This window comes from Pogoniulus pusillus, chromosome 24, assembly GCF_015220805.1.
Source record: "Pogoniulus pusillus isolate bPogPus1 chromosome 24, bPogPus1.pri, whole genome shotgun sequence".
Classification (NCBI taxonomy): domain Eukaryota; kingdom Metazoa; phylum Chordata; class Aves; order Piciformes; family Lybiidae; genus Pogoniulus; species Pogoniulus pusillus.
Genome location: NC_087287.1, coordinates 17,397,728 through 17,412,915, shown reverse-complemented (window position 1 = coordinate 17,412,915; position 15,188 = coordinate 17,397,728). Strand labels below are relative to the sequence as shown.

The 15,188-nt window shown below is 37.7% G+C and overlaps 1 protein-coding gene across 2 annotated transcripts in view; it reads left to right on the top strand.

Moving 5' to 3' along the window:
• ELP4 (elongator acetyltransferase complex subunit 4) overlaps positions 1-15,188 on the top strand; it is a 132,628-nt gene that overhangs the window by 23,459 nt on the left and 93,981 nt on the right. For both annotated transcript variants that reach the window (XM_064163828.1, XM_064163829.1), the window contains exons 4-6: positions 2,597-2,728; positions 5,916-6,055; positions 14,005-14,089. In XM_064163828.1, coding sequence (XP_064019898.1) covers positions 2,597-2,728; positions 5,916-6,055; positions 14,005-14,089 — 357 coding nt within the window. The remainder of the gene's footprint in view (positions 1-2,596; positions 2,729-5,915; positions 6,056-14,004; positions 14,090-15,188) is intronic.

Sequence of the window (15,188 nt, the reverse complement as noted above, 5' to 3'; positions counted from 1 at the left end):
TTTTTCCTCTTTGTGTTTAAGGACATCTTGGAATCTATTTAACCACATTAAAATACCAAGTGGAGCTCCAGCAATTGGTCCTCAAAATTCCAGTCAGCTCCAAATGCAGACTACCTTTTCCAGATTGCAGTTGAATTATGTATGAATTCCACTAAGAGACTGTGAAGGTCACAAGCACTGCCTGCAAGAAGATGATTCAGGACCTGTTTGCTTTTGAGCAAAATGTCTGTCAGGATAGAAAACTGTATGGCCATGAGACCTAACAGTGCCAGAATGTCTTAGTGTGTCATGTGAACAGGTTTATTTTAAGAGCATAGTACACCTAAGCAACATAATCTTCATCTAAGCATGGTAGTTACTAGGTAAACTGTTTTTTTTTCAAAGCAGCTGAAGAGTATGAGTTCTTCAAGTGCTTCTGGTTCTTTCTCTGGGGCAGCAAGGGACAAGACAAGCATAAATCAGAAGCTGATATGTATGCTTGACTGCTGTGGTCCATACCGAGTCATGGGTTTCCTAGTGTTGGCTCATGTGAACATTGTCATGTTTAAACAGACATTTTATAATACTAGTAGGTTTTATTACATCAGAATAAAATATCTCTATTGTGTCAGAAGTTAAAAGTAAACTATATTGGCAAAAAGGCTATTTCAGATGGATACTTTAAACTCTGGAAGCCAAAAGCTTTTATCATCTTCAGGTGAAACCGTTTTTCCTTGACCTCTTAATCCGTTTCATTCCTAGCCGCGGTTAAGGCATACCACAGTGCCTAATTGTCTTGCACTGATAGTGTGTCTGTCTGTGATTGTTGTGGACAGAGCTTCTCGAGTATCAACACCTAAGATCTGTGATATATCCTCTTTGGATAGTCCCAAGTAAGGAGGTTTTGTTCCTGCCAGGCAGGTAACTTTTTTCAGTGTTATGTGAGGGTACTGAAGTAGCTTTTGCTTTATCAGTAATACTTGGAGAACCTCTCATACTTTATTATCTCTGATTTGATTTTAGAGTAAAATACAGTCTCTGTATAGAACATTCATTAGTTGTATGTATAGCTAAAGTGCCCATGTCTCGTTTGTCTTTGCTAAAGTACAAGTGAACCGGTACTATGATAGGCATTTGTCATTAATCTAGAGGAGAACAATACTAAATAAAGAAAACATTGGTGCTAGTTTTCTACTTACTTACTATAAAGGTAATTGTAAAATAAGCCATTTCCTGGATTCCAGCTTTTTGGGGGGTGGTAGGTGGCCAGTGGCAGCTTGTTATATCAGTGGTAGGATCTGAAATAGGCAAGCTCAGGGAGTTTGATGAACTGCTTAAGCAGGATTTCATGATCTCTTCCTACTGTGGCTGGCCCTTGTTTTTCAGAGAAACAGAGGTTAGTCACCACTATAAAAAGCTGCAGGTTGTACTGGGGAGCCAATTGATCTTGGTGAATTAAAGGAAGAGATATCTGGAAGTGTTTTGGCTTGTAGAATTGTTCTGTTACAGAACTCACTTTTTCAATCGAGACTGATGTATTCCTTTTTGATTAGTATGATGGAGCACTATATTGTGATGATCAGATATCAGCAGCTCTTCACTTAAAAAAAAGACCATTTTACCTTATCCACCTTAAATATATGAGTACATGGATTAGGAAATCTGCATAATAGTTCCAACTCTTTAGTAATTTGTTTGCAAAATAACACCTAACTGGTGTTAACTCTTCATTCTGGATATCTGAAGAACAAAATCGAGTTCAAAATAATAATAGATTTCTTCTTTTTAGAGAAATCTTTTTCAGAAGTCCTCTTAGAAGTAAATGCAGATAATTTGTATCTGCATATATGTGAAGTATATTGGCGTGCTTCTCAGCTCATGTTTGTATTTGTTCCTTTCTCACAACATTGCAGTGCAGTGTTCTGTGTTCACTTTCTTCTATCTCTCAGAAATCTTTGTCTTTGGTTTGAAAGTTTCCCTGCTTTCTTTCTGGGTATAGATAAGAAAACTTTGACAGAAGCAAATTTCATCTTTTACTGAAACACCTGTTACAAATGTGAAACTTCTGTAAAAGCTGTAATTGAAGATTATAATCTTCCTGTAGCTTTCCTACCCATAAAGCTTAATTTTTACCACCATGATAATATCATGGTTTGTCACCCAGAAATGTGTGTCATATGTTTGTCACACACAAGTGTGCTTTAAAACAAGCCATAGGACAGCTGAAAAATTAACTCCATACATGACTACTCCCATGAAGAGCCTTTACCAGTCTTTTTCAGTTCATTTGCAAAAAGAAAGTAAATAAAATCATTTCTTTTGCTCAAAGATGTGGCTTGCATCTTCTGCCTAGGTACAGTTGTTCTATTTCTGCAACTTTGTCAAAGTAACTAAAGTTCAGAGCTTCGGTGACCTTTTCTCTTGGAGAATGTACTGATGAACCACTCAGAGACCTAAACAGCTGAGCTGGAATTAGAACCATTTGTGATCAATTTTACATAAGTCCATTTTATTAAGATAACTCTATTATACTTTTTTTGGGGGGGGAAGGAGGTAAAAACGTTGAATTGCCATTTCTACTGTAGATAGCTGACACAGTTTCATTCTCCACCTGTAGGAACTTCCATGCCCTTTGCTTGATGATACCCACAGAAATGAACTGAGAGAAGAAGCAACAGTTGTTAAAGCTGAAGATTTTCAGGATTCTATGAAAATAGCCTGGCGCTACCAAAATTTACCAAAACTGGAGGTAATCAGTACTTGACAGTTTTTTTCCTCTTGCAGTGAAAGTGAATTTGCAGAGCAAATGCTTTTAGGTAGAAACTAGACAACAGAACAGCTAATGGACAGTGTTAAAGGAGGGTAAATTATCATACTCCGCTGTATTTTTTGATTGCTGGAGATAACAAAGGATATTTGAGAGTTTGCAGAAACTGAAACTTAATGTGGTCAGTAAGAATTTAAAGGCAAAATAAGTTAAAGTTCTAAGGGATTTTTCAATGTATGTTATTAAATTGAGACAGCTTTTTGTGCAGGTTTTAATAATATGGACTCTTACAAACTTTGTCCAAATTCAGTTGTACATCAGTTGCTTAAGTAGGTTTAATCAGCAGTATGTACTAGATCTCCGTAGTGAAAGTAGTGTGTGTAGCAAGCTGTTGACCTGCTTATCCATGTGCATAACAACTAAAGTAAGCACTTGAGATTGTATCAGCTTCACTGTCACTAGAAGCTACTCACTGTGAGGGAGAATGTAAGAAGCAAGCACAGTGATGAGTCTTTCAGAGTTTACAGTTGTTGGTGTTTTGTGAATAATACATCTCCTGTGGATGGTGACTTTCTTAATCCAGTGGCACAATCAACTTTTAATAAAATTACAGCATTTTTGGTTATCTGCTATCTAGAACCAAAATAAAAATTACTTTGTCTATACATTTTAGCTTACATTTATAAATTCCGGTTTAGATGTAGTCATAACTGCCTAGTAAGTTCAGTCATATTCTTAAAAAACATAATTGGAATGTGACAAAATGATCTTACACAGCCTGGCATGTTTGGGTTTCTGTGAAATTGCACAGACATGGCTATATAGTTGTGTCAGAAAAGACTTATATATGGTGACATGCCAAATCAAACAGCCTTCAGGGTAATCATATAACCTCATCAATTTTATCATTGCAGAGCTTCTTGTGCCACTGTGCACCAGCTCCAAAATAATTTATCTGCTTTAAAATCTAGCAGAATTCCTTGCACATTGATTAAGTTGCACGTTGTTAACAGATAATGCTCTGAGGCTCTAACAAAACAGATAAACATACAAATAATCCAGTTAGGTGTGCACACAGCTTCCACAACTTCACAGAAGTGGTCACTTCTTCCACTAATAAAATATTTCTCTACACTGTGTTACATACATGTCTTCATTATAGAAATTGGATTGTGCAAGGAAGAATAAAATGGTCAGTCTTTGGTGGGGTGTTTACTGCTGTTTAGGCTGGATGTTGAACATTCTAAATAGTTGAGGTGCATTATTTTTTTTTATGAGTGTGTTACATTTATTTTTTTGCATTACAAATTGCAACTGAAAGTGTAATTCTTAACCTATCTATACCTAAAATTGCTCAGATTGCTTTGATCTTAGTGAAAACTAGTTTTGAAAATTGCATTTTTCAGTATTTTCTAATGCAATTTTCATCAAATTTTGCTGTTAGGCTAAATTGAGTTGAGTGATGAATACTCTGAGGAAATAGCTGATGTTACTTTGCAGCACCCTGGGTGTTTAGTATCTTTGCTTTTAAGTAGAATTCTAATCAGGTTAGTAGAAAGCTTTTTCCATCGAATATCTGGATCTGCATGAAGAAAGACTGCTGAGTAAAAGCTGTCTTTGTGGTCTATTTGCTGCTTGATTTAGTTCTTATTTCTAAGTAATAGGAGACATTTTTATTATCTTCCCTTCCCATTTGAAACCTCATATAGTGGGTAGGTGGAGGTAGGTAACTCATTTTGTTCTTAGGTGCTCTGCATACTATCACATTTTTTCTGTGCACAAGGTATATACCTTTTACATCAGGAAAAGGCAGAAGATGTACATGAAGTCTGCCAGAGTAACAGGTTGCATGGTGCTTGATGTGCCCATGACAGTTTGTTACTCTCATCTGTATCAGAGGTTAATTTCCTTTAAACTTTGGCCTGTGTGGATAGCCTGGTTTGCAATGCAAGACAGTGTGGAGGTTTTCTTTCTTTCTTTTTTTTTCTTTTTGAATGAGCTGCCTGTGTTCTTGGGGCAATATATAAACTGTCACAGCATGAAATCAATTTTCTGCCTTGATTCATCCTAAATCTGAGATTTCTAGCACATTAGTATTGCAATTAGAAACATTAACAGCAGACGGTAGCATAAAAGCACGCTCTGCTCACTGACAATTTAGTGTATTTCTCCTTGTGCGAAACAGGAATCCAGGCAAGAACAGGCTTGAGCCTCCAATCCACTAATAAATTTATCAGACTTAAGAGGAAAGTCCCTGCTTCGCACTCTCCATGGTCATTCTGCTAAGGCAGATTATTCATGCTTACTTGATTCAGGTAGGCTTTTTGCAAGCTTCCCTGCTAAGCCTGGGAATGCAGTACATTGAGGTCTATTCACAGGCTTCTGACATAGACCGAGCTTTTATTGCATGGTGTTTTATTATAGCCAAATCCTAGTCTCCACCCAGTTTGTAGGCACTGTGCTTATTCTTTTGAATCAAGAGAGGTTATCACCTACCTTAATCCATGCAGCAGGGTGGATTAAGGACACCAATGTGCCTCAGGATTCTCAAAGAGGATCCTGGAAACTTCTTGTTTCTTCTTTTTTGCTGTCTTTACTAAACTCTATTGGGCCTCAGTAAGGATTTGCATCTGAAATGGGCAACCTGGAGCTTTTCTCAATGAAGACATCAGATCAAAGTTCAGTTAGTCAAGGCCTTTCTAAAACATTAAGGGGGCTTGGAAGTACACAATAAAAAGATGAGCTCTGGCAGAGATTGCAGTAAAAACATTCTGATCTGTAATCCGGATAAAGAATAGATTATAGGCCAAAGAACAGCCCCTGTTTAAATTGCTTTCAGAATCCTTGTTTTAAATAAAGTTACATTTTGCATTAAAATATTTAGACTTTGATAGATTTTTATTTTCTGCTTCCTTCTTTAAAAATCAGGTACTGATAAATACAGCAGTGCCTTAAAGAGAATAAAGAATTATTTAAAATAATTACTTTGGAGAAAAAAAATCAGAATTTCCTCAATAAAGTCTCTAGCAACTTAGAACATTCTATAAAAGGAGCCAAAACTTAGTAGTACTTAAGCTGAATGGGAAGAAAATGGAGGTTTCGTTCAAGTGCATTGCTATTTAATTGGTTAATTAATATGTCATTGCAATCAGTGTTGTTGTTTCCACAGGCCAGCCCAACCACAACTACAAAGTTGGGTCATTATTATGATGTTTCTAAAAAAATGCCTCCAGAACTGTTACAGTCCATAAAATGGCAGAGTTTTTACCTTCCTGAAGAACTAAATTTACAACCTAAAAGGAAGATATGGTAAGTTGTGATACCACAGACTTCTGCTGCATGTTCTGGTTTTGCCTGGGTATTGGTAGTTAAGGTTATTTTTATTGCTTTTACACTTGCTGTGAAAAATCTCATAGCCATACATGGCTCACAGGTTTAACTGTGGGTCTCATGTCAGTGCTACATGCCATGACTGGCAGCAAAGCTTCTGTGGCACAGAGACAGCTCAGTATACTGACTTCTCAACTGTGGGGGGAAGCAAACTGGCAGGCACAATTAAGGCAGACATTACTAGGACAGCCTAGGACACAGCTGCATGTTCAGCCCAGCCCTGCTGACAGCTGAGTGTGGGGACTGGGCAGAACTAGTACTATCTGTCTGTGAACTACTCCCTGAGCACCATGCCTCATCAGATGTATGTGTCAGGTGGCTATCAGTCTTAGGAAGATATCCATGCAGTTTTTAGGGCTAAGAAGACAGGCCATCCTTGACCTACATAGCTTAGAATGCTATATCAGATTAGGTCATTATGTGACTTTTACTCCTTACATCCTGCAGCTTGACCTAAGGAAAATACAAAGTACTGTGAATAGAATTACAATCAGTAATTATGTCTTACACAACATCCCTAATTCCAGACAAACCCATGAACTTCTCTGAATGAATAACTTATTATGGTTTATGTCTATTCATAGTGAATTGTGGAAGACCAAGAGAAAATGAGTGACAGCAGCAAAGACTCACAGTGGCCTGTAGCACAAATGTCCATTTTATCCTTCTTGGAGACATTTCAAGCCAAGTCAAACACCAAATAGGGACTACAAATTTCCTTGTTCAGCCCAGTAACTTAATTTATATAATACCTAGTTTTATGGAGCCCAATGCATAGGGCCAGCTCCTGGAAGCAGCAGAACTGTGTGTTTCATTGTGCTTGATTTTCATGACAGTACACTCAAATGTAAAGACTGAGATTTCTGAAGGAAGTGCAGTACAAAGCACCTCTCAGAGACCTGTAGAAAAACAAAAGCCAGTTCTCTTTGTAATTTGTTTCTGTGTTATGTGATCAAATGCCAGTGGTTTGTAAAGTAAAATCTTGTGATGTTGTTAAAACAATCAAACAGAAAAAAACCCACCTTCAGGAGAAAGCAGAGCACTTCCATTTTATGCTTTCTCCAGTAAATATTTGAACCAATATTATTTAGATATTATGTATAATCATTAATATTTTTTAGTAGCAAGGCCATAAAGCACAGACACAAGAGTATCTGTCAGGCTGCAGATGCTTAAATTGCTAATGAGCAATTTTAACTCCTTTTCTGTCTTTTCTCTAGCTAAGTAGGATGTGTCATGACTCTGGGCTTAATTCAACTAACTATATTGCTGTCAAGTATTTGTACATTTTACATTAAAATCAAATTAGCTCATAGGATAGAAAATGGACTTTAACTTTTATGCATTTGGCTTTATAGCCATGCCTAACTGATGTTTTCCTTCTGTGCTATCCTAATAAAAGTTCATCATTCTTACCATATGAGCTTTAGATTTAGTTTTAATCTAATGAAAATAGTAGCTTAAGTTATATTTCTTGGCACATTGGCAAATCAGAGTGATGAGATGAGAAACATAATCAAATAAAGATGGATTTTGGAGAGATTATCTCCTTTTCCTCTCCCTGCACCCACAATATGGGTTTTCTTCAAGAAACCTCACTGAAGAAATGAAACAGTCAAAGAATCACAGAATGTTAGGGGTTGGAAGGCACCTCGAAAAATCATCTAGTCCAACCCCCCTGCCAGAGTAGGTCACACAGGAATGTGTCCAGGTGAGTTTTGAATGTCTTCAGAGAAGGAGACTCCACAACCTCTCCAGGCAGTTCCAGGGCTCTGTCACCCTCACGTTGAAAAAGTTTTTCCTTATGTTCACATGGAACCTCCTCTGCTCCAGCTTGCACCCATTGCCCCATCAGGGGACATCACTGAGCAGAGCCTGCCTCTGTCCTCCCAACACTGCCCTTCACGAGGTCACCCTGAGACAAATCTTAACAAAGTTTTGAAGCACATTAAAAACGGATGTTCAGAGGGCTGTAACTCTGTTGTCTGCTGAAGTTAGGACCAGCAGTAATGGACTGCAGTAAACTGTAGTTTAAAGGCATTTTTCTAATGATCAGCATGAGAGCTGCCTTGCAGACACAGGTTGGGACTACTGTAGAATCTCCATCACTGAAAATTTCTACAGACAAGTTAGGTAAATATCTGTCAAAGATGGTTTAGATGTAGTTCATCTTGCCTTGGGGCAAGAAGATAGACTACCTGACCTCTTGAGGTCCTTTTCATCCCTGTCTTCTGTGATTCCTTAATACACATTAGTCACAGTGTATTAAATCCAATACTAAGTATGAATGCTACAAATTATTTTATTGCTCTCAAAATGTTTATGTTTTTTTCAGAAGCCAAACATGCTTGTACTGTATTTTTTACAAATATTGGGCTAAAACTCTGGAGGAAGCATTCTGTTCTCAAAGAACAAAATAATACTCACAATCCTGTTAGGGTGACTTCATTAAAGGAAGTTTTTAAAAGAAGAAAGGAAAGGATATTATTTTGTTAGCATTAATGATTGAAAAAAATCAATATAGTGCTTCTGGCTTCTAAAACTAACTTCAATATACCATAGAATCATAAAATCATTAAGATTGAAAAAGGTCTTTAAGATCATAGAGTCCAAATGTAACCCAGCTACCATGACCACTAAATTATATCCTGAAGCACCACATAACTTCAGGAATGGTGACTCCAGCACCTCCCTGAGCAGCCTTTTCCAATGCCTCACCACTCTCTTGGTACAGAAGTTTTTCCTAATCTCCAATCTAAACTTCCTCTAGCAAAATTTAAACACATTTCCTCTCATCCTATCAGATAGCTGTAAAGTGCAGTAAGATCTCCCCTTGGCCTTTTCTTCTCCATACTGTCATGGAACAGATAGAATTACCTGAAAGAATATGAAAGTCACAGTTAATGCTTCCAATAGAAGTCAACAATTTGTGTTAGACCTCATCCTTGATTGCCTGAAAGTCACAGTTAATGCTTCCAATAGAAGTCAACAATTGGTGTTAGACCTCATCCTTGATTGCCTGAAAGCCCCACTGAGAGCTTAAGCTAACCTCTTTTACTCCATGTTACAGGGAACTAGAAGCATGGACATGGCTAGGTAGCATGGACATGGCTAGGTAGCATGGCTCCATTACAGGATATAATTTCTTAAACATAAGGTACTCAAACTATGCTAAATAACAAAAAAACACCTGGTGGCATGATGCTAATTACTTGTATAGCACTACAAAATCTCTGGAATCTGTTAGACCAACTACCTCCAAAAAAGTATTGGTAGCCCAAGAGGAGATAAAAATAGAAAGTTACCAAGGAGATAAAAACAAAAGGGGATAAACCCAAAAATTTACTTGAAATCCAGAATGGTTTTTGAAATTGAATTTCTTCAATTCTTAAGAAAACTGACAGAAAATGGATTAACACTGAAAGCTTACAAATCCTTAAACAATAAAGAGAGGATGTTAAGAATAGGCTTAATTCACTGTTGAAATAATTTATGTTAATAGGTTGTATTATGGGATATTTGCAAAAGATCTCCTGACATCCTAAAGGCTCTGCTTTGCCAGACACTTATCAGGAAAGACATTTCTAAATGAAGTTTTCTCTGAACTCATGTCAGAGTGCAGGGCAACATCAGTGGTGTGTCTTGGTTTCTTTAAAACCTAGAAATACTTTCATAGAATCATTGAATCAACCAGGTTGGAAGAGACCTCCAAAATCATCCAGTCCAACCTAGCACCCAGCCCTATCCAGTCAGCTAGACCATGGCACTAAGTGCCTCATCCAGTCTTGTCAATAATACAGAAGTTGAGGAGGAAATAGAAACTGATAGTTCTGAGTAGCGTATAATTTCCCTAAGTAAGTAGTATTGGCATTGATGGATGGTACCTTTTTGTAGTATCAGAAGTCACAAAAAATTATGAATGAGAAAAAAAAAACATTTTTTTGTCCCTCTTATCAAAATATTGCCACATTATTTTAGCTAGCAGGATCCATTCGGAGTATTTGTAACGTAGCAGAGCACAGCATGGTTTAAGTTCAGGCTGAAATAAATTGTTATAATCCTGTAAGTGCAGCAATTGAAGAGGCACCCTAAATTATGTAGTCATCATGGAAAAGTGCACCTAACCCAGCATACACATTCTCCACTGAGGTCACAAGCTGTATGTTGGCAAGCTAATAATTGTAAATAAAGATTGTAGAAGCTCAGGATATATTTTGTTCTGCTTTTTATCAGATGTAGTGAGGTGAGCAAGGTGTTGCCCAAGCGTTGTCTTTTGTCAGTTGTTGGGGGTTTTTTGATGTTTTCCTGATAGAGACCTGCCTGTGCATCACTTTAATGTTCCTCAGAAAATGTACTTAACCTGTAACTTGGAATTTGCCTCATTGACCAGCCTTAGTTTTCCCTTTTCTGGTTAGGATGACTACATTTGGAGGCCTTAGGTTTCACCTTTTCTTCTTGAAATTTGAAGTAATTCTCTTCCCCCACCCTTCTGTTCTTTGGGAAGGAGTGGGGAACAGGAAGAACAATCCTTTGCTTTCCTTTCTTGTCACTGCTCAGGGAGGTAATGCCAAAAGGTTGTGCAGTTAAAGCAGAAAAGACACAAGGAAAGTGATGTCCCACATTCTCCTGTGCATTTGCTATTTACCTGGCAGAGACAGTGACCCTAGCAAACATGTGTTTTACAGTCCTCAGAAAAACGCTGCCACACCTTTCTAAAGAGCAGTGCTCTTTGTTGAAATGTTTTGTGGAACAAGAAGCATGTGTTTGTAAAAAGGACCTTGGTGCTTCTAATTCTCTAGTATCACATTAGGAAGCCAGTTTGATTTAAGATGCTGTTCAGTGAGCAAACTGTCTCTGCAATTGTAGCTAATGTCTATTGCAAGGTAATCACAGTGCTACTTTTACAGAATCAGCAATGTAGAGGCTTTGGCCCCTTTTAGAAATCCTGTGTGTATCTCTGTTGCTGTCCACACAAGCACTTGGCTTTTTATGCACTTGCAGAGAAAGGAGAGTCTTTGAGTGATTAGAACTGAGTTATTGACTGGGCTTTTACTCCGCAATTAAAGATCAGGTTTGGAGGTTATCTACATCATTTCTTCGCCTTCAAGTTTGGGTCAACCCTTCTTTTCTCCCCTATGTTCCTGCACACGTTTGCTTTTTGACAGAGGAAGGTGGGGAGCCCTGTGCTTGTTTTCTTCTCTGTGGTTCTGGTACCTGATGGCTAAATTAGATTAGAGGGTCCCTTTTTTGGGTAGTCACTTGAGATGAGCAGAATTTCATTGCTGCATGATAAACATTAATTGAGAACAGACTGGGAAGTAATTTGTAATGGAAGTAGTAAATGGGACTGGATGTTTATTGCCAAAAGAAGGCATAAACCCTCACTTATATCTTTTTTTATGTTAGGGAAGGGCAGTTATGTCCTGTCCCTAACACTAGCACCAGGTAAACGTGGTTGTGCAGCTGACAGCAACTGTTTTCCGGTTGTTGTTGCTAGGATATTCTGATGTCCTTTTTGTTGCTTTGCTAAAGCTGGTACTTAACAGGAAGGCAGAAATATCCTCTGTGATAACTCTGTGCGTCGCACAAAAGGCTTACTTTCTATCTCTCTACTTCTATTGTCATCATTCTGTTGCAGTTCCCAAAAGACAAATCAAGGGAACTAAAATAATTAACCTGTGGTTTTTCAATAATAGTTGTAAATTTTAGCTTAAAAATGTGGAAAAGGAATAAATTTAATCCAGAGTCTAGATTTACTGATAAACCTAGATAAAAGCAATTCAACTGTCTTGCCTAATGGGGTCTCCTTCTACATAACAAGGCTATTTGTCATACCTTTGATAACCTAACCTTTGTTAACTGCTTAGAAACTATCAACAGAGAAGTCAGAGGCTCTGTTGTAACCAGGATACCTTCTTGCCAGCTCCTGCTTTATCCATTACTAAATTGCTAAGCAAAAAAAAAAAGAGAGCAAAGAAGGAATTGTTTAAACTCATTATCAGAATTAAATGCTGTTTAGTAACAAAGCCAGAAATAAAAAGACTAGAACTTAGAAAATAAGAAATGCCTTATTTCCTTCCTTAAATATTGTGACAAACATTGCCAGAAGGGTACTGCAACTTGGTTTTATAAATAGTGTTTTCACAGTATTTTTACGTCCCTGTTTCCATAGCATGGTTGAAATTCAAGCAGGCCTTTAATATTTTAAGAAGAAATAGAAGAGCAATGATTGCTACATTGAAAAAAGATTCTATTTTCTGTCTTTGCTGCAAATCTCTTTTTCTGATGGATTAATTTAAAATCTTAGAATCATAGAATCAACCAGGTTGGAAGAGACCTCCAAGATCATCCAGTCCAACCTAGCACCCAGCCCTAGCCAGTCAACTAGACCATGGCACTAAGTGCCTCATCCAGTCTCTTCTTGAACACCTCTAGGGATAGCGACTCCACCACCTCCCTGGGCAGCCCATTCCAATGGCAAATCATTCTCTCTGTGAAGAACTTTCTTATTCCTGTCTTTATCATTGTGTTGATGTCTTTTTTTATTATTATTATTATGCAAAGCAATGTATTTTACATTAAATATAGGATTGGATTCTAAATATTAAGAAAGTATGCATGTGTGTACTGTCTGCTTATATCTATTGGTGCTTTAAATTAATACATTATTAGCAATAAATCTATTTTTAAATTGTTCTTTCTTTTTTTATCTTTGTTTAATAAGGCCTTTGATTACAAATCATTCCAAATCTCTTTTGTAGGTTTTAATTTTGGAACCCTTTAATTCCGCCAGTGCTTTGTTTTGTGGTTTATCCACTGACTTTTGCAAACAAGTTAGTAATAAGACAGGAATTGCGAGTGCTGTGATTGCAATTGTGTTCTTTGGCATGGTACAGTTTGGGTTGGAAGGGACCTTAAAGATCATCTGAGCAGCCCTATAGATAGCATGGTAATGCTTATCAGCAAATTAAGTGGTAGATCCACAGACTTTAAAATGCTAATTTTGGGGGGCAAAGACCACAGTTGTGATTTTGTGTTACGCACACTATGCTTCTGGCTGTGGCTACAAGACAGTTGCAAGCTCCTGCCTGTTGTTGATGAGTTCTGTAAACAGTCTCTCCATCCTTCTTGTAGGCCTCCTTCAGGTACTGGGAGGCTGCTATTAGGTCTCCCTGGAGCGTTCTCCAAGCTGAAAAACCCCAACTGCCTCAGGCACACCTCTTATCAGAGGTGTTCCAGACGCCCTGATCGTTTTCCTGTCCCTCCTCTGGACCCACTCCATCAGGTCCATGTCCTTGTATCTTATGCTCTGATGCTGTATCAAAAAAAAAACAAAAGTTTTTAAGAAATAAACTTAACTACATGAACTTTTAAACTGTGGGAATGTTGTCTCTCCCATGTTTTGTAGGCTTCGTTTGTTTTAGCAACTGCATGCTTGGAAGTTTTCAGTAGTAAAAAGTCAGCTCTGTTCATCAGGGCATTGATTAGGTATACTTGGAATAACCATTGGGTAGGCCTTTGTCAGTTATAGAAGATTAGTACTGTGCTGTAATGGCTTCAGCTTTAAGTTGATACATTAAATCATTAATCTCTAAATGTAAGTGAGCCAGACATAATTAAGTTATCTTAATCCTCAGAGATTTTAGCTTTCACTGAATGTCTGAGCCCTGAACTAGTTAACGTGAAGCGATCAATTGCTTATAATGCCAACTTTATTCAGAGAGGTTTTTTATTCTGTGACAGTTTTTGCCTGTATGACACTGTTGGACTGAAAGCTGCATCTGCTTATATTTATTTTTAATACAGCAGTTAGAAACATATGGGAGAGTATCAAAATATGTTACTAAGCCATTTCTTCCTACCCACAGTAATATGAACGATGCTTACGCAAGGCTGCTCAAGTCCATTCAGAGGATCATCTACCAGCAAGGGTTTGATGGCTCTGATCCCCAGGTACTGAAGACACTCATACTCTTATAATTCTGTAACTAATGGTTTCCAACATTTCAGTGGTGGCACAGAAAGATCTTTGACAAAGTAACATGAAACAAGCTGCTCTAAGCATTGCTAAAGTAAATAGAGAACGTGGATCGTATTTTAATGTGCCTTTGGAGTTTTTACCTGTTACAGATAACACAAACCATGCAAGAAAGAACTCTAAGCCAACATTAATAAAATGCAATTAGATAATAAATGGATTGCCAGATATAATGTAATTAAGCAAAACATTTTCCCTCAGTTGTTTTTCATACTGTTACATTAGCAATAATGCATTCAAAATTCTGGAACTTTCAGAGTGAATTTTTAATGAATTCAATGGTGTGCATCTTTATGTTGGGAGCATCCAAACCCAACTAAAGAAACAAGAATACTGTTTCAACTTACAAATCTAAACAGCTTACCAGACTTGTAAAGATCTCTGTGCTCTACATAAATCATACTGTGGGTAATCCACATAGAATCCACATAGAATCAACTAGGTTGGAAGAGACCTCCAAGATCATCCAGTCCAACCTAGCACCCAGCCCTAACCAATCAACTAGACCATGGCACTAAGTGCCTCATCCAGTCTTTTCTTGAAGACCCCCAGGGATGGTGCCTCCACCACCTCCCTGGGCAGCCCATTCCAATGGGAAATATTTTAAGCATAACAACATAGGGTAAAAGCCCTTTTCTAAATGTGAGCATATTTGTTGTATTCAGTAAGAATGGTGTTCATAGAATAATTGATTAGATATATTGATGCTTAATTGATTAATCCTTTATCTTTGTCATTGTATAATCAAAATGCTACAATGGAAATGATTGAGTATGGATGCTGGAAAGCTTCTGAGAGTATGATACAAGACTGTGTGCAGGGAAGAGAACGCTGGAATGGTTGTCTAACAGTACATCTTAGAAACATTACCTGCACAGAACACTTGTGTGTAAATTCAGGTTATTTGTGCTCAGGGTTTAGTCTCTGCTGAGATTTATGGGAGAGCTTGCTTTCCCTTTGGTGGCAGTGCCAGTCTGGAGAAGTAAATTGGTCCCTGACAGGCACCTCTCCCCA